This window comes from Cyprinodon variegatus, unplaced genomic scaffold, assembly GCF_000732505.1.
Source record: "Cyprinodon variegatus isolate N-32 unplaced genomic scaffold, C_variegatus-1.0 Scaffold236, whole genome shotgun sequence".
In the NCBI taxonomy this organism is placed as follows: domain Eukaryota; kingdom Metazoa; phylum Chordata; class Actinopteri; order Cyprinodontiformes; family Cyprinodontidae; genus Cyprinodon; species Cyprinodon variegatus.
The window spans coordinates 439529-459054 of record NW_015150689.1 but is presented as its reverse complement, the minus strand read 5'-3'; the positions used below and the strand labels follow the sequence as shown (position 1 = coordinate 459054).

The 19526-nt window shown below is 39.2% G+C and overlaps 2 protein-coding genes across 6 annotated transcripts in view; both read left to right on the top strand.

The window, feature by feature from the left end:
* Positions 1–1720: 1720 nt before the first annotated feature.
* Positions 1721–17159, top strand: ogt (O-linked N-acetylglucosamine (GlcNAc) transferase). 5 transcript variants are annotated; one of them, XM_015381561.1, is made up of 22 exons: positions 1721–2053; positions 5206–5386; positions 6452–6695; positions 6780–6848; positions 9963–10079; positions 10607–10686; positions 11097–11292; positions 11385–11525; positions 12669–12769; positions 12891–13044; positions 13200–13301; positions 13397–13594; positions 13837–13995; positions 14082–14171; positions 14540–14665; positions 14770–14940; positions 15019–15135; positions 15307–15480; positions 15649–15801; positions 15880–16132; positions 16211–16334; positions 16417–17159. In XM_015381561.1, the coding sequence occupies exons 1-22, from the start codon at positions 2017–2019 to the stop codon at positions 16595–16597; spliced, it is 3168 nt and encodes a 1055-aa protein (XP_015237047.1). In that variant the 5' UTR covers positions 1721–2016; the 3' UTR covers positions 16598–17159. The 5 variants fall into 5 exon arrangements, with proteins under 5 accessions (XP_015237047.1, XP_015237051.1, XP_015237050.1 ...); XM_015381565.1 differs by having other exon boundaries at positions 1722–2053; positions 5236–5386; positions 13397–13576; XM_015381564.1 differs by having other exon boundaries at positions 1722–2053; positions 5236–5386.
* Positions 17160–18575: 1416 nt separating this feature from the next.
* The window catches only part of acrc (acidic repeat containing), a 9475-nt gene continuing 8524 nt past the window's right edge, over positions 18576–19526 (top strand). Inside the window, exons 1-3 of the mRNA XM_015381539.1 lie at positions 18576–18655; positions 18973–19027; positions 19121–19226. Of these exons, the coding sequence (XP_015237025.1) occupies positions 18986–19027; positions 19121–19226 (148 nt within the window). The 5' untranslated portion in view covers positions 18576–18655; positions 18973–18985. The remainder of the gene's footprint in view (positions 18656–18972; positions 19028–19120; positions 19227–19526) is intronic.

Sequence of the window (19526 nt, the reverse complement as noted above, 5' to 3'; positions counted from 1 at the left end):
ATATATATATATACACACACATGTATGCCTGTTGACCAGTGGTGTCAAAAGTACACACATTTGTTAAGTAGAAGTACAGATACTGCAGTTTAAAAACACTCTGGTAAAAGTTGAAGTATCAACTTGACCTCTTTACTGTTATGATCGGTTTAATGAGCTAAACCCATATGCAGAACACCAACAGAGTAAAAGTTAACAAGGTTTATTAGGGAAATGTACAGAGTAACTCAGGACTCTCCAGATCCCAACATTTACTCAAGTAAAAGTGAAAAAGTATGTGCTCCAAATACTACCTAAAGTATAAAAGTATAAAGTAACCTTAAAAAAATGCCACTATGTGAATTGAAAGCTCATTTTTGCAAACCATTCTTTGAGTTATAAACATTAAACTGAAGCCAAGAGTAACAAGTGACGTATGTTTTAAAAATGCAAGAAGCAGAAAGTACAGATATTAGTGTGAACATGTGTAGAAGTCAGAAGTAGGAAGAAAAATAAGTAATGGAGTAAAGTATAGCTACCTAAAAAGTGTACCTAAGTATAGTAACAGAGTATTTGTACTTCGTTACTTGACACCTCTGTTATTGACTGTATGCTTTTTAATGAGCACATCATTGACATCTATAGACTGGTATCACTGGGTCTTCATCCTCTGACATGGGAGTTGACTCAGAGCTCGTCTGCCTGGCTGTGTGTTTCATGGACGGGGCCGCCTTTTACAGTTGCTTTTTGTATATCTGCTTCTGTCTCCTTGAACTCCAGTCGGCCTCAGCAGATGGCAGTTCACACTGAGCCTGGTTCTGCTGGAGGTTTGTTCCTGTTAAAAGGGAGTTTTTCCTCTCTCCTGTCGCTACAAGCATGCTTAGTGTGAGGGATTGCATCCCAGTCAATGATTTGATGCAACCAATTGGTTTTCCTTAGACAGAAAACTTTGTATCAGTTTGACTGTATGATCCGGTGTACTGTAAATTCTCCCAGCCCCTCTGAATTTATTTCCAGTCCTTCTGTCGAGTTATCATCAATCTGTAAAAAAAAACAAAAAAAACAAAAAAAAACGACTAATGTTATTGTGGTTCAATACTGTTAGGTAATTATATTTAATATTTCTATTAAAGATGACGCCCTGCATAACTGTCCATAACTTAACGATTAGTTCATTCTTTATGAGTTGGAATATTTTAATATGTGAGGCTAAAATGCAGTGCATTGTATAAAAATGCAGGATGGTGGAGGATATCCAATATATTTGGTGGCAGTGAAGCTGAGGATGCTGTTGATGCACAGAAAGAGGGCTTGTTTCTAAGATTGTTCATGTTGTGGTTGTTTTCTATTTTTTTAACTGAGCTATTTTGAAAGTATTATCAAAACACTTGCAAAAAGGGGCTCTTTTGTTTGTTCTTTTATTGACCTGTTTTTCTTTCTCTCTTATTTTAGCCATAACGCCATGTTGCAAATGTTGCGCTGCTGCGCCAGACAGCATGAGTGGTTCGTCTCACTGCACCAATATATTCTTCCGCGGGAAATTTTTTACGATGAAATTTTATATTTCACGAAACCGCTTATCGCCATAAGTAAACCAATGTTTAATAATTGTATTATGTTGATAGTCCTTGAAATAAATGTCCAGTTAAATGCAATTCCTGGTCCGTATCTTTTAATGGTATTTTGTGGACCTAGTTTGTCTGAAAAACAAGTTCCACCCATTTCGCCATTTTATGTTCACTACCTGCTTTGTTGAAGAGAGGAAGCGGGAGTGTTAGAAGCTTCTAGTAACAGCTCATCGAATTGAATTGAAAAGTATAATATTAGTCACTATCTCACAGTATAGTCGTTTTTACAGTAAATTCCTTTACCAAGAGTTAGAATTCAGAAAGGTTTGGTATGTTTATTTGACCCTAACAGTCAGGCAACGTTTTTTTTTCTCCGATTAAAGGCTAGATAAAAAGAGCTTTTCTCTAAAATTGTTACTCTTGAGACGACAAGTTGACGACCAACGTGCAATCCCCGAAGACAGAGGAGATGGCGAGTTCAGTGGGAAATGTGGCCGACAGCACAGGTTGGTTCTTTATCTCAAATATGGCTAACGGCACCTAGCATGTACAGGAAATTATAATGTATGTAATTCTCCTAACAGGCCAAAGCGTGCCTAAACGTCAACATATGTTTAACATAGACTTATGTGAAGCAATATAGCTTATAATACGGGAACTAAAATTTAAAACGTTTCATGTGAGCTTCATCTTTACCCAAGGAGGCACCTAACAATGGAGGCCGGGTATTACGTTAGCATATGCTAGCAACATGTGTAACGTATTTCATGTTCGGCTTGTGTCACTTTAACGACTGAAAACCAAATTCATCGGTTATTTTTATGTTGTTTACGCTAGCATCTTTTATAAAGATTTGATAAAACTTGAATATGTTGTTTTAGATGGAACTTAATGGCGCAAATGCAGTACTATCTGTAGCAGATGGTGTTGGCTTTTTAATGTAACTATTGCTCTTTCTAACTATTGGAGGTACTCCTAGGCAGTTATACTTTAAGCCTGTTTTTTAAGACACGTCTTGAGTTGTATAGTAAGCGAATCATTCTTCCTTTGGAATTTATGAATCGTTACATAATTCTTTCGTAAGGACACAGCTATAATGTTACATGGATATGTTGACTAAGACCCGAATGTGTTTGATTCTTTCCTTTCCAGCTAAACCAGTTTACATTTCATAGACAATAACCTTGCATACAAAATAGTTTTAAGTATGCAAGTCTTTTTCAAATACAGACTAATAAGTACCGAGTAATACACCAGTTGTAACCACGCCTGGACATCTATATATTTATCTTGTTCTCATGAACTCTATGAAAACAAGAACTTTGATTTAATTGGGGAAAAACGATGATACATTAAGTTGTTTCCACTTTAATTGTTCCAATTTATGGATCAAAGCATATACACTTACGTTTTCAACATATATACCTTAAAAAAAGAATCTGTAATGCTGTCTGTCATGCATTATAGTCTTAGACTTATTGGCAGGGAAAACATCAACAGTAACAGGTAATCAGTTTTTACTAGGAAAGCCTAAATTTTTTTTATTTATTTTTATTTAAGACTACCAAATCCACTTTGTGAATATAGTTTGTCTATGGCTTTGACATGGATGGTATGAGCACACCTTAACAAAGAAAACCTGATTTACTACAGTCTTCATTTGGGCTTGGGCATTGTGACGTAAACTGTAGGCAAACATGTATGGGAATGGTTTCAAACTGCAGCTGTTATTTTTAGGCTCAGCAAAGGTCTACTCTAAGTCATAAGTTTCTTATTATTCCTCTGCCTCTAAAAATAGATTTTAGGGGGCCTTAGCATGCACGAAAACTCATGAAACTTTGCAGAAAGTTGTCCCCATAGTGAGATATTTTAATTAAATCAAAAATTGGAATGACCAAATGGCTCCACGGCACACCCCTGAACTGAGATGAGCAGAACCATGGATGAAAAAAAAAAAAAAGTCTGTTGTGGGTATCCCCTAAAACCCACAGGAAGTCTGCCATTTTTCAGTTTTGCTCATGTTGAACTGTAACAAACTCCTCCTTGGCATTTTGAGATGTTGACTTCAAACTATACGCAGATAAGGGATGAGAGATTAAAAGTGATCAAACCTTGAGTTTAAGGAGTGTGGACATGCCCTGAATTATAGTACTTGCCAAGAAATTTGAAAATGCAGCAACTTTTACAAGAAGAAAACATCCAAATCTATCCATGTTTGTTAGTAATGAGCCCCTTTGGCTGCCTGAATAATAATTCAACTTATTGATCTCGCATTGGAGAAATTTACCTCTGTATTTAACCCGTCCCCTTGGGGTGCAGTTGCCTGCCATCGTGGGGTGACTGGGGAGCAATTGGGGGGGTCTTCTGAAATCACCAAAAACACCCCCTCTGACATTTTTAACCTCATCAACTTGAAACTGGTCCAAAAGGCAGATAACATGTTGGTCTTTGTTAAAGGCACAGAGAGTTTTAGTCAATTTGTGTTTCCATGGAGATGTGAGACGTTTTGCCATGGCGATATTTGTGGCTCTCATTTCCACATAGATCTTTGCAACTGCACGAAAATGGTGCAGTCCAACTCCACACAGGAATTCAGCCTAGTATTTGGTGGCTGTGGCTCGACTTCTCTACAGCGCCCCCAAGAAACTCTAAAACAACCAGCTCCATGCCTTTGCTGAGGTTATTAAACTTGGGACACTTGTGTTACCCACCAGGACCTACCAAAAAGTCTGTTGGAGCAAGGGTCCCAACCCAACAGGAAGTCTGCTATTTTGGATCAAGGTTGCCATTTTTCTCCAGTTACTCGTGTTGTATCTGAGCGAACTCCCGCTAGAACTTTAGAGTTATAGACTTCCAATGCATTGACCTAAGGCATGGGGGGTTAAAAGTAAAAAAAAAAAAAATCTACATTAAAGCATGTGGGTGTGGCCAAGCTTGGAGGAATGCTTTGAGAATTATAAAATTTGCTGCACTTTTGTAACCCATCAAAACCAACAAAGGTCTCTTAGAGCCATGGTCCAAACCCCACACAAAGACGGCCATTTAGAATCAAGACCATCACTTAGCTTTTTTCTTTAGCTTCATACAAAATTGGTATGTAGATTTAGAAAGAATATCATTATTTCATTGCAAGTTATTCACAGATATTGTCAGATATAGCATATTTTGCAAATATTGTGCAGCTTTTGTTTGACTAAAGGTTAACATGTCTTATTTTTTACCTGTACATCATCACCCCTCATCCACCCCATTTGTTTCATCTTATACATTTATTGTTTTTTATGTTTCGTTTTACTTATTAAAACCCTGATTGACAACCAAAGCCTTTTGTATGAATTTGAAAAATAATTCTTGAATTAACCTATCCTATCTTGAAATACTTTAAATGCATTATTTAGTCAGCCTAGTATTTTATCTCATTAAACTGAAATAATTAATATTTTGTAAAACCATATAACCCAGACTCTTCAATTTTGTTTTTGTCAAACAGCAATGCTTGTTTTTCCTTTTTCCTAGTTGTTTTGAAGTTCAGTTTAGCATTGTTTTTGTAATGTTAAGATGCACATCCTTTTGTTTTTATTATTTGTCTGATTTTCATTCCTTCCATCACCTCTAACGTGTTGTTTTCCCCCCTCCTTGGCTTATGTTGGTGCTCCAGAACCAACAAAACGTATGCTTTCCTTCCAAGGGTTGGCCGAATTGGCGCACCGGGAGTACCAGTCAGGAGATTTTGAGGCAGCTGAGCGCCACTGCATGCAGCTTTGGAGGCAGGAGCCTGATAACACAGGCGTGTTATTGCTTCTGTCTTCCATCCACTTCCAATGCCGAAGACTTGACAGGTATCCCTTATACAGTCCTTAGTGAACACCAAACATGTGGTGTGGTGGTAGCTGTCAACAAATGGGGCTTCTGGGTTTGTGTGCACTCAAGTAATCTGGAATATACTAATCTAAGTACAGTAACGAAGTATTTGTACTTCGATACTTGACACCTCTGCTATACATTCTTTCCCTCAATTAAAGGTAATGGTGGCTTCCTTCTGCTCTTTGTTTATGATAAAGCAGACCAGAGTCTTGAAGCTTGTAGCTTCAACAGTCTCTTGCATTTAACATTTTAGCAGCAAGGTTTTGTTTTGTTTTTAGTTTTTTTTTCTCTCAGGTACAAATTATAGAACTTTTACCTTGGGTAGTTTTTAGTTTCATAAAGTTTTAGCAGCAGTCTTTTATATATGTGGTTAGAAATGCAGATCAGAAACCATGTTAATATATGTTGTGATTTTAATCACACATGCTTTTGTGTGGACAATCAAGTCTTTTTTTTTTTTTTTTCTCTTGTGAGAAGGGACAGTTTATTAGCCTTAGTTTACTTAGATGCCTGACTGTGTTTACCCTGAGTAAAGATGTTTTACCTTCCCCACCCAGTCAGCAGGATGTCTTTTTTTTTTTTTTTTTTTCCTAGCACCTCATGTCAATGACGTTTATACAAAATAAATATTATGTAGAGCAGTTTCAACATGTTGTCTATGTGTAAACTAACCAGCCCACATCTATGATGGATCGTCTGTCAAGGAATTGTCTACCAGAAGCCAGCGATGTAGATGCCATTTAAAGGTTCTGGGGTGTTTTATTTGCTGCACATCATATTTTTCTTTCAAGCTGTAATGCTTAAAAGCCAGCTAGATGATGTGTGCATTGTCTGCCTCCTTATTTTAACATAGCAGAAGTAGGTGAAAGCAGCTTAAAATGTTGCAGCTCTTTGATTCAATCCATCAGAGTACAAGTTGGGCTTCTAGGGGCCTAATTTTACAGCTTCAAAACAAGTTTCTTATTTTTCCCTTCTTATACCACCTTTTCTAGCAAAGACTTCTGGAGTCTAACTATTGTTTTCCTCCATTTGCTTCCCAGGTCCGCTCACTTCAGCACCCTGGCCATCAAACAGAACCCCATGCTTGCAGAGGCCTACTCCAATCTGGGAAATGTGTACAAGGAGCGTGGGCAGCTGCAGGAAGCTATAGAGCACTACCGCCATGCACTGAGGCTCAAGCCTGATTTCATCGATGGATACATCAACCTGGCAGCAGCCCTGGTGGCTGCAGGAGACATGGAGGGAGCAGTGCAGGCTTATGTGTCTGCATTACAGTATAACCCAGTAAGGCAAACAAAATTAGCTTTTCCCCGAAACATAATCTATTATTTAGTTCAGTTATTTAAAAAAATCTAACTTCCTCTCCAGGATCTCTATTGTGTGCGTAGTGACCTGGGTAACCTGCTGAAAGCTCTTGGGCGTTTGGAAGAGGCTAAGGTACGTTACAGTGGGTTGGCTCCGATATATTTGTGTTCATGTTTTGTTTTAGGTTTTTTTTTTATTATTTTTTCTTATTTAAAGTGTCTAATAAGGCCAAGTATAGATGCTCTTTATGTTTTAAGAGTTTGAATTATTAAAAATTCCCTTTGAAGAACACTTTCAGCCCATGAAAGCTAATGCAGAGAGCTTCTCTACCCAGCTTGGCATAGTCCGTTGGAAATTTTGGACTGTAATCAGTCAGCATTCATATAAAGCAATCAGGTTTTTAACAGTGACACTAAAAAAATTACATTTTAGACAGCCTCATTTTGTTTTTTTCAGGCAGCCTTAGATATCCGTTTTGTCCCACTGCCTTTTGCTGTACTCCGACCTTTTAGTAAAGGTCAGCCCCTGCCCTTTTAGGAAGAAAGGCTGGAGTCTTTGAATTCACCCAACAGATCCAACCTCGGCCCTGCATTTTCATGTGGTCCTAACTGGAGGAAAAAATGCTGGCTCGGTCTTGGAAGATAACATGAACTGATGAGAAGCTAGATTATCTTTGAAGTGCAAAAAATAAGATGGTTTATAACCTAATTGCTATACTCCTGTTTTGTATGTAAAATACCAAATGGTTAACTGTTGATGTTGGTTTGCTGTCTGTGGGTGTTTTTATTCCCCCTGGAGTTGCCATCTAATTTTCTTTGCTTTACAAAATAAAATTTTTTCTAGGGGGGTGGCTACCTTGGTTGGGTCAGATCTGGAGATATGGAGTTGTCCTGCCGGTTACAGGCCATCTTATTTCGTGCTAGAGGGGGGTAAAGGAGTGGGGAGGAGCACCAGGGAGTCACAACCTCCTCCGCTCTGTCGCTCCGCCCCCCGCGCGCCTGCTGAGGTTTGGTGGGGTTTACGCGCTCCGAGTTGTCTTCCTGACCATCCAGCCTAACCTTATCTGCACTCCCATCACAAACACACACCATTTGTTCATTCATGCACTCACAAAAATCTGATTTTTGAAATGAAATACAGATGGTTATCTTTTCTGATAACCATCTTCTTCAGATAATTCCACTTTAAAATGGCTGAAGTAGCGTCAAGCAGACAGCTCTCTATCTGTACCCCACCGCCTGCGTCAGATGCTTGGTTAGAAAGACAGAAACGTGCGCAGCAACTGCGATGACCTCTTTATTTCAGAACTGTGGAGGCTTCTAGATACAATAATTAATCCACAGACTCTTTTTCTCCACCCATTGGCCAGGATTCAGGAAAGAAGGCCAGGATAAAGAAAACAAAGTTTGAAATAATTCATGAAAATGCTAGAAAGTTAAAGACAAGCAATACATAATATTTCTTCCCTCTTTAATTATGTATCAATATTCCCAAAGAAATGGGATCAGTTCATATGGGAAAGATCAAGCCAGTAACTGCCCTCCTGTAAGATGATTTAAAAGCTAATTCTAAGGTTAACTGGAAGTCTGACCTCATGTCACCGATTGAATGTTCACATGAAAGCCTTTCTTCCCTGCCAGTTATCCTGTAAGCATTCCCTTTGTTTTCTTAGAAATGCTACATCCACTGCATGGCTGAAAACTGAGAATAGCATTAAGTTTTTGTTTGTTGTGTTTTGGTGTTTTATTTCCATATTTTAAAAGAATGTATTTTTTGAAACCTTTTACTAACGATCTTGTTTTCTGATTTTGTCTCTTTTGGTTTTTTCCACAACTGATACTGTTATTTAGAAGGTTTCAGGTGGGTGACACTATTCCTGCGTAGGTGCCTGGCGGAAAGGAACACTAGGGCAGCCTCAGTCCTCTCCTCTTCTTCCAGCCAGCTGCGACCGCCACTCTGACAAAGTCCAAAAATATGGTAACGGGTTTGTAAATGCCAACAAAAGAAAAACAACCTCACTTCATGCTTGAGCTCCTCTTTCTTGTGGCTTCCTTTGAAGAGCAAAAAGAATCATAAGTAACATAATTCACAGTAAGCATTTATGCAAATAAGCCATACTAATTACCCAGTATTATATTAAATAAAAAGAGACTTGAATATGGAAGCTTATAAACGTGTTAAGAAAAGCAAACTAGTAAGAACCCTCTAACTCTTATATATTGGTTATTTTCTTGTTTTTTTTATTTTGTTTTTCCCTTCTTTACTTGGAGTTTCAGCATTCTGATGATGCAGATATTGCGCTGTGAGTCTGCAGCGACGCAGGGGCTGCGCAGCGATACCCTTCAAGTAACCAAAATGGCGGAAAGCGCAAGCATGCTCACCCTTATCCCCTTTCATTCCCTTTGGCCTGTTGGTTGTGGACCTCTCCCCACTCAAACCAGCCTCGCCCTCAAGCGCACCCAAATTTTCAGTCATAATCGGCTTACAGAAAAAGACTTTTGTCTCCAGAATTTCTTATATATTTTCTCTTCATTTTCGATCCTCCTTTTCTTTCTGACATCCTTGAAAAATTTACACTGAAACCATTACAGCCCCATTCTTTAATGATTAACCTTCTGGGTGCCAGGCATGGGCTAGTCTGGTGTTGCAGTTACTCTGCCAGGGGTTCGTGGTCTGCAGCTGTCCCATGTGGCCAATAGGCAAGCGCAGCGGCGAGTAAAACCTTTGCCAGGCGCAAGGTCAAGCAAGCGGCGATAAGCGGTGCATTGTGGTTGTGGCAATAGAGCCACACAGCGCGCCTGCGATTGTTGCGCATGCTTTACAGGGACCATCACCTGCGCTAACTGCCCTGCATCCACGGTTGTGAGGTTTTATACAACATTAGTGTTTATTTTCCTTATTGCTTCAATTGGTTAACCTATAAAAAATTGTTTGAGGTGAAAATAGTAATGTCGCTAAATAAAATAAATAATATTTCCATAACTGATGGATGAGGGCCTACGTGTAGGTGTTGGTTGGATCAGCGCAGCGTAGGAAAAAGCAATGCAGCTTTGCGCGGCAGACTTGCGCCAGCGAGCCCATGCTGCAGACTCACTTTTTGCCTTCTTGGAGATCAGACACTAATTTTTTTCTCTCTTCCCTTTTTGTTTTTTCTTACTTTTATTCTCAATCTATTTTATTTTACAATCCCTCCCCGCTCTACCTCTTGTCCTCTTTCCTGTGGTTTTCACTGTAACCCAACTGAAGGCTTGTTACCTGAAAGCCATTGAGACTCAGCCCAACTTTGCCGTCGCTTGGAGCAACTTGGGTTGTGTGTTCAATGCCCAGGGAGAGATATGGCTGGCCATCCATCATTTTGAAAAGGTAACAGTAATATTAATTATTGTCAAATAGTTTTTGATTAGAAATTATTGTAAAAGATGAAAGCTTCAGAAATATATTGGTTTCTTTTAGAGTAAGTCTATTAAGAACAAAACCTTTTGAAAGCTGTCCTGACCTCTACTTTAGAGCCTTTTTAATTTAAAACAGTAAAATGCTATGAAGCTATATGGCAATTTTTGTGTTATGTTTTCTTACGAATAAATGCTGTGCTTTAAAAATTAAAGCACTGATTTGACAAATGTGAGAATCAAAAACTTAAACGTAAAAAGTCAATGCGAATAAAGGTAGAAGTTTGCTTGAAATAGGTCAAATTGAACTTATTTCATCATTAGCAGTAAATACAATGAGACATTTTGACTATAAATGTAAAGTCGTATCAAGAAGGTCTTAAAACCATTCAGTCTTGTCTAAAAAATGAATTCATAAACATTCTTTAACTCTGATTTTAGATATTGTTTCTACTTTTAATGCTTAAATAAATATTTAAAATGTATTTTTTTTTATTGTAGGCAGTGACTCTGGACCCGAACTTTCTAGACGCGTACATCAACTTGGGGAACGTTCTGAAAGAAGCCCGCATCTTTGATAGGTGAGTCTAAAAGGCTGCGCCCTAACCTGTGGTTTTGCATCTAACAAATAGAATGAGATGTGGTGAGCTGTTGTCAAGCTACTTCTAATTATCATCTAGTGAAGTGGCAGCTTGGTAATATCCAAATTCATCCAGACTGGAAAGTAATACAAGTCAAATATGAAATAGGACCTACATTACTAGAATTTAAATTTGGTCTAAAACTTAACCTAGCTCAGCATAAAGCTAATGGTTTTTAAATTGTCAACATTAGCTTGCGTTTGTCTGCAGTGAAGGTAAAGTTTTTTATCTACATTCAAGTGTTCAGAGAGGACAGAAGCTGCCATTTTATCCAATGTTGTCATTTTTATGTTACCCAGTTACATGTCGATTGACGAAAAGAAAAGTTTGAATGATTGTTTTGGTTTCAGAGCTGTGGCTGCCTACCTGAGAGCCCTGAGTCTGAGTCCCAACCATGCTGTTGTCCATGGCAACCTGGCCTGTGTCTACTATGAGCAAGGCCTCATTGACCTCGCCATCGACACCTACCGCCGTGCTATTGAATTGCAGCCCCACTTCCCTGATGCCTACTGCAATTTGGCCAATGCCCTGAAGGAGAAAGGCAACGTAATGTGCACTTCTGTGTTGTACCAGATTTGAAATAGTTTTGATCCTCTTTGGTCAGCTTTTTATAAATTCGACTTGCGTGTCACAACCAGGTATCCGAAGCGGAGGAGTGCTACAACACAGCTTTGCGTTTGTGTCCGACTCACGCCGACTCTCTTAACAACTTGGCCAACATAAAGCGTGAGCAAGGCAACATCGAAGAAGCTGTTCAGCTTTACAGAAAAGCCTTAGAAGTAAGTTAATTCTAGGGTTGGGCATCGTTTAGTTTGAGCGATTCAGATTCCTCGTGTTGATATCCAGTCTTTATCCCGATTCATTTAAGAGGAAGGAGCCTATAGTTTACATGGTGGTCAGCTGTGAAACCAGACTGTCGTCTAGAAGAAAGAGTCTGAACCTCAATTAAATTTAATTCCTTGATAATCTAACTTTGTGTGAATTTAACTATACATTTTTATAATTATTTTCAAGCCGTATATAAAAAATAAATTCTATAAACTAAAAAAATCATATAAACTTAGTCACAAAGTTACATTTTCACATAAAGCTTTCTGTTTGAAAACATAATAAAACACATTTAACATTGTCGGACATCTCAGGTACTTCTGTCTTACAAGACAACTTTATTTTATTTGCCTCATCCTGGCTGTGATGTGGCATTAGGCTGAGCGTTTGAGCTCGTCTCTGCTCTACTCAACTTGATCTGAAAGTAATGAACGAGGAATTATCACATTTCATACGCCACCGTTCAGTAAATGGGTTTTATCATATGAAACGGACCCCAGATTAACAGATGGAAACGACTAATGAAGTTGCGCTTATAAATCTGTCAGATTTAATTTGCTTTTTATTCTATCCAGAATGTGTAGGAGACAAAGCAGGTATCTGTTAGGATGTAAATAGGAAGAAAATGTAAACAAGGCTCAGCTCTTCCTGCGGAATGCGCACCATGAATTACATGAACAAATTCCCTCAGATAGCCTACCTTATTACAGCAGCTGTGCAGCAGTTCAAAGACGAGTTCAGCGTTGTTTAATCATGTCTGCTGTGCACCGTCCTTTCATACCATCATCCCTATCACCAGAAAGCTGTCTGATCATTTCTTTAATAAACATTAAGCTACATTTTTTTATTTTGAAGCACAAAAGGGTGATTGGACACACTTGTGTCAGGCAACTTCTATGTCCGGTCGATGGACTGCGCATCAAAACAAGGAATAGAAAATAAAAATTTAAATGTTTCAGAAGAATTTATACATTATAACTGGTTCTGATCGATTCTCGCTGCCCCACCCTAGTTATTTAAAAGCGTTCTTTAATTTGATCTGGTTTTAAGGGAATGTGAGCACAGTAACTGAATGTTTTCTATTTGTCCTTCAGGTGTTCCCAGAGTTTGCTGCAGCTCACTCTAATCTGGCCAGTGTCCTGCAACAGCAGGGCAAACTCCAGGAGGCCCTCATGCATTACAAGGAAGCTATAAGGTTTGTGCTTATTATGAACTCCAGGCATATTTTCAGTCTGTCTTCTGTCTGTGTAACTGCAGATGCATATTGTCATAGTTTATGTTGATCAAATGCACTGAAACATTTGCTTTGATTTTAGGATCAGCCCCACATTTGCTGATGCCTATTCCAACATGGGCAATACGCTGAAGGAGATGCAGGATGTCCAGGGAGCTCTGCAGTGCTATACTCGTGCCATCCAGATCAACCCAGCCTTTGCTGATGCTCACAGCAACTTGGCTTCTATCCACAAGGTGGGGCTGTTCTCAAAGTTTCTCCTTGGCTGTAAAAGTGTGCAAAAACGGCTTTAGATGATGAATTTAAGACTTGGATTTTTCTTTAAGATCGACTTTGAGAACGTTATTCCTGCTATGCAGCTTTTAAATGACGCTCTGAATTTGTTCCTTAGGATTCTGGAAACATCCCAGAGGCCATTGCATCTTATCGCACAGCCCTTAAACTCAAGCCAGACTTCCCTGATGCTTACTGCAACTTGGCTCATTGCCTGCAGGTTTGAATAATCTTGTTTATCTTCAGATCTAGTTCACTAATTAGTGTTTAGAAAGCTATAAATGTGAAAATTCTGTTTTTCCCTCTCTCTTCCAGATTGTATGTGACTGGACAGATTACGATGAGCGGATGAAGAAACTTGTTAGCATCGTGGCTGACCAGCTTGACAAGAACCGCTTGCCCTCGGTGCACCCCCACCACAGCATGCTGTATCCGCTGTCTCACAGCTTCCGGAAGGCCATAGCCGAGCGCCATGGAAACCTTTGCCTGGATAAGGTACTCGCAATGATCAAAGCAAGTAACGTTTAAACTATATTTTTGGGTGCGTGGTGATGGAGGGGTCTGGATGTTGGGATATGGGGAAGGTAAGAGATCGGTTGGCTATTAAGGAGCAGCAGGGCTGGTGGTGGAGTGGTTGCTTGCTATGGTGGATGATTTGAAAGGAGGGTGGGGAGTTTTGATTTAAAAAAAAAAAAGTTATATTTGACTTGATCAATGTCTGATCTTGTTGTCTAACATTGTTATTTATTTCACAGATTAATGCGCTCCACAAACCTGCTTTTGAACATCCTAAGGACTTGAAGAGCAGCGGCGGTCGCCTGCGCGTCGGATATGTCAGCTCTGACTTTGGCAACCACCCCACCTCCCATCTGATGCAGTCCATCCCTGGAATGCACAATCCTGAAAAGTTTGAGGTTAATATTCATCCATCTATTTATTTTAATTTTTTTATTTTTAATGGATAAAGTTGCCTAAAATATGTTTGAATTTTGTTCCAAAGGTTTTCTGCTACGCTCTTAGCCCTGATGATAACACTAACTTCCGTGTGAAAGTGGTTGCAGAAGCTCATCACTTCACAGACCTTTCCCAGGTAACTTTTGGAGTTGAATACTTAAAGCTTCTGGTCCGGTTGTAGAGGATAAAAGTATAGAAAAATATTTTGAATGTCAGACACTATTTGGTTTTTGATTAACCCATGGTTTAAAGTTCGTATCAGTCTATACATTTGTCAGTCTTTCTACAAGCACCATTCTATCCTTCAATCTATTAAAAGGCTATTCCTGAAAAAGAAATTAAATGTTAACTCTTCTATTCATTTTAGATAAATTAGCCGTTTTGTTTTTTTTATTGTGAAAAGGCACTACTTAGTAGACCTGTGTAATCTGTAGACCCACAATGATATCAAATTCTTTTGTTTTTCTTCTAAAAATGTGCATGTTTATTTATTTTTTTGCTTAGATTCCTTGCAACGGAAAGGCAGCTGATCGTATTCAGCAGGATGGAATTCACATTCTGGTCAACATGAACGGATACACCAAGGGAGCTCGGAATGAGCTGTTTGCCCTCCGCCCCGCCCCTATTCAGGTCAGTTTCTGACCGTTGATACAGAGGAGGACATACTGTAATACAGTTGAGTTAGTTGTGGCTGTGACCTAAGTTCAATCAGCTGTTTCGTATTGTTTTACCAGGCTATGTGGCTTGGTTACCCTGGAACCAGTGGAGCTCCTTTCATGGACTACATCATCACTGACAAGGAGACGTCTCCCGTCGAAGTAGCTGAACAGTACTCTGAGAAACTGGCCTACATGCCCAACACTTTCTTCATTGGAGATCATGCCAACATGTTCCCTCATCTTAAGGTTTGTCCAGCAAGATTGTTGGCAGAATTGATCTATTTTGTTACATAGAAACGGTTGTAACACTTGTTTAACCTGCAGAAAAAAGCTGTGATTGACTTCAAATCCAACGGACACATCTTCGACAACCGGATTGTTCTGAACGGCATTGATCTGAAAGCATTCTTAGACAGCCTGCCAGATGTCAAAGTGATAAAGGTGTGTTTAAAAAAAGAAAAAATAACCAAACCAGTTTGAGAATTAAAAGCAAGTATTTGGGTCAAAACATAAGATGAGCAACTCCTCATTCTTGATCCTTATGAGTAGCATCATTAGTTTTCTGTTTTAGCATTCAAGGATTTGAAGTTGAAACTTTTCATTTGTGACCAGATGAAGTGTGACAACAACCAGGAGCCTGCTGCTGGAGACACAAACGGAGCTCTATCCATGCCGGTTATTCCCATGAACACAGCAGCAGAGGCAATCATCAACATGATCAATCAAGGCCAAATCCAGGTCACAATCAACAACTTCACAGTCAGCAACGGCTTGGCCACCACACAGGTACCACCTGAACAAATGTCTATTTTGAGTGGTTTAGGATCAAATCTAAAGAAACATTTGTCATTGAAGATGCTTGTTTTATGGAGATGCAGCGATTTAATTAATCATCTCAACTAAAAAGCTATAAGCAAAAGTATCAAGACAGCACTGTTTTATTCCCAATTTTAGATCAATAACAAAGCTGCAACTGGGGAGGAGGTGCTGCGGACCATCGTAGTGACGACCCGCTCCCAGTACGGTCTCCCTGAAGACTCGATCGTCTACTGCAACTTCAACCAGCTCTACAAGATTGATCCTCCAACCCTCCAAATGTGGGCTAATGTAAGTTGAATACATATTATCCCAACAGTTCTGTTACCTCTTGTATTCTTAGTTTTTTATTCTCCCATTTTGCTGCAGATATTGAAACGTGTGCCCAACAGCGTGTTGTGGCTCCTTCGCTTCCCCGCTGTCGGTGAGCCGAACATCCAGCAGTACGCCCAAAACATGGGTCTGCCTGGGTCTCGCATCATTTTCTCCCCCGTGGCTCCTAAGGAGGAGCATGTGAGAAGAGGCCAGCTGGCTGACGTGTGCCTTGACACTCCTCTGTGCAACGGTCACACCACAGGCATGGATGTTCTCTGGGCTGGAACGCCCATGGTCACAATGCCAGGTGAGATGGCTTAGCCATCATCTTGGTTTAAACAGTTAAAGTATTTTTGCTTTGATTATAACGTCTTAAATCTTTTAGGTGAGACTCTGGCCTCCCGTGTTGCTGCTTCACAACTGAATTGTCTGGGCTGCCCAGAGCTGATTGCTCAGACTCGTCAGGAATATGAAGACATAGCAGTCAAATTGGGATCCGACATGGAATAGTACGTAAACGTTTATCTGAACCCAAGTTAAAAGGAAATAAAGTTTTCCAGTACATCTAATATTTGTTTTTACCTCCTGCAGCCTAAAGATGATCAGAGCACGTGTTTGGAAACAACGAATCTGCAGCCCTCTGTTCAACACCAAGCAGTACACAATAGACCTGGAAAGGCTCTATCTGCAAATGTGGGAACATCACAGCAGCGGAAACAAGCCAGATCACTTGGTCAAACTCCAAACAGTGGAGACCAGTGAAAACGCCTGAACTTGAAACATGTTAGCTACGATTTTAACCCTGATCAGCAGCGCCGTTTGAACGGTCGGGTTCACTCAAACTCCCTGTTCTTCAGTGACTGTTTCAATTTCTCTCATTTACTCTAATTGGGGACTCTTGGTTTGAAGGAGCCCACAAATGTTCACACTTGGACTCCCATTATGCTTGTCGTCGAGTCACATGGTGAGCCAGAGCCTGAGATATTTTCCGGCGACTTGTCTGAGACTCTTGCACTGAAACACTTGGTGTAATTTGTGAGCATGAGAAGGTTGTGAATACCTTGCTTTTCCCTTCAGTACCTTGGACAGTGGATTTCCCTTTGAATCCTGTTGTCATTTAAACGGGACTAAATGCAGCTTGTGGAGAGGAAGCCCATCTATCTTTACTGGGTCTGTTTAGAACTGAATTAAATGTTAAACGTTTTTAAAATGACAATGTTGCACCATTGAAATTGTTTCATCAGCTTTATCAAGCCAGTATGAGACAAATTTGTGTGAGCTGCTCTTAAATGGCCACAAGAAGTAAATGTGTACGTTTTGAAAAAGTTTCTCCCACAAAAAATGCCAACTTTTTATTTTGTCAAAAGATTTTGTTTAGTAGGTGTCGTCTTTTTGATGTCAAACTGAACTGCTTATAATTGGACAAAAGCAATTTTTGGAACATGTTTGAACTTCAGTTAAAACATCAAAATATCTTATTGGATTGTTTTTTTTTTTTTTTTTTTTTAAACAAGCCTGAAATTGGTAAGTATTTTCTAAACAGTTCTGTTTTGTATTGTTTAACTGTATGCTGTTGGTGAAGCTGCAAGTCTCTACATATAATAAAAAAAAAAGAGATTGAAACCAAATTGTTTTGCTCCGAGTTGTTTTTTGACATTAAAGCTACAGTGTGTAATAATTACAGGGATATACAGTCAGAAATGTAATATATTATACATAACTATGTTATTTATCATCATCTACGAGCTCAGCCTCTTAACCTTAATATTTGCGTTGCCTTAGAATTCGTATTTTATAATTACATTGGAGCGGGTCTCGCAGCCATGGAGGCAGACATCTTTGCGCTACGGCAGCGCAGAGCCAACAAACTAGTGATTGCGAGATCGCCAAAACGTCACAACGATGTAGAAAAAATAACGGGTATATTTATTATCTTAAGTCTACATGAAATCTATACCCTACACAGACTAATGAAATACTATCTGTAAAATTATCTATGTAAACAAACCTCATCACTTGAGAAGGTAGGTGATGCGGACGTCGTGGAAGACATTTTGTCCCGTAACGCTCGCCGTACTGGTGGGGGGGAGATGTTCATGTTGCTGCAGTGTGACCGCTAGATGTCGCTAAAAGTTACACACTAGCTTTAAGATCAGAAACAAGGTTTTGACAATGCATGGAAGATTTTGTTAGTGGATCAACAATTAGATGAAAGAAGTATAAATGCATAAAACTGAAAACATTTTTCATTATAGTTCTACCAAAGTTCTAAGTTTTACCAAACGGCATTAATAAAATCTAAGAGCACAAAAGACCAGTATGGGATAACATTTTTAAAATCGGAATGAACTTATAAAGCTGTTTTAAACTTGAAAACGTCTACGATCACTCCTCCATCCAGCTGTAAACCTGTAAAGAAACGGCTGCCCAAACAGAAAATTTACAAGAGATGTTACAGAGAAGAAAAGGTGTGAAGAACCTGCAGCACAAGCAGGGCAACAAATCCATAGAATCCAAGCTTAATGGAATTTAGTAGAATTATCCCATATTGTCCCCTTGTTCCGTTTCTAGATCTGAAATTTTAATTCTGACTATGAAGAAATGCATTATAGACATCTGGATTACATTTTCGGTCAAGCTAATAAATGACAAAACGGCCTGCCGTAATTTCCGCACTCTAAGACCGTTGACCCGATGACGTATTGTTTGAAACCTGCTCTGATTGGTCTATCTTCCTGAAAACTTCTGACGTGGTGTATGTGCACTGTTTGAATTTACTGTACCGGTGATTGCCTTCCCGACACTTCCGTCTTATCGCAGTAATTCTTTGGTAAATAGTATTTATATTATAGCGGTTTTATCTGGTGTCTGTCGTCTTGAATGAACAGTAGATTTGGGGTAAAAAAAAAAAATTTCTTAGTTTAGCTTTAGCATTATCAGTACTAGTAAGCCGCTGGTTGCTAACGGTAATGCTAACCCTTTATTTCCCCAAATGTATCGCTGCGGGGTTTACAGATGCATAACAATTCGCTTATTTTGTCAGGGTTAGGATTATTTTTATTCGGCCGTGTGCTATAAATCCCATATTAAATCTCGTACCTTTCTCTGGGGAGTGAATGAAATTAACGATAATATCTCATTTGAAAGAGTTACTACCAAGATGAGCTGGATGGATGAGGGACTGGAGTCAACGGAAAAAAAGGTTCCCATTTAAACATGGCGGTCATGACACAGACGGGCTTTTGATGCAGAGAGCGGTGTGATCCATCTAACAGGGACATTTGTTTCTTTGTAGTCAATGAGGATGATTTGCAAGACCCGTCATGCTGGGACAAGTGGATCAGGAAGAGGCTTCACTAAAGAAGCTCTGAGCGAGTCCAGCGATGAAGAGTTTGATAAGTGTGAGTGATTTATGTGACTCTATGGAAGAAACACAGTCTCATTGGAATCTGCCTTTTTTGTTCACCGAATTTTAAACACAGATATTCTTTTCTACACATTGAATTCCTCACACTGAATTTTATGGAAGAGGATTAGGGCCACTGAAAAAAAAAATATATATTTTAGTTTAATATGGGGGAAAAAGTAAGAATTATGAGTCCAATCTTAAATTTCTCACTGCTTTTATAAGAATTCAGAATTCTGACTTTTTTTTTTCTCAGAATCCTGACATTTTTCCTAAGAATTATGACTTAAATCTC

Excerpts from the sequence above, each read along its gene's own strand:
- ogt (XM_015381561.1), top strand. The coding sequence starts at position 2,017 with ATGGCGAGTTCAGTGGGAAATGTGGCCGACAGCACAG. Across the intron at positions 5,387-6,451 it reads CAATGCCGAAGACTTGACAG|GTCCGCTCACTTCAGCACCC; the intron begins GTATCCCTTATA and ends TTTGCTTCCCAG. Across the intron at positions 11,293-11,384 it reads CCCTGAAGGAGAAAGGCAAC|GTATCCGAAGCGGAGGAGTG; the intron begins GTAATGTGCACT and ends TGTCACAACCAG.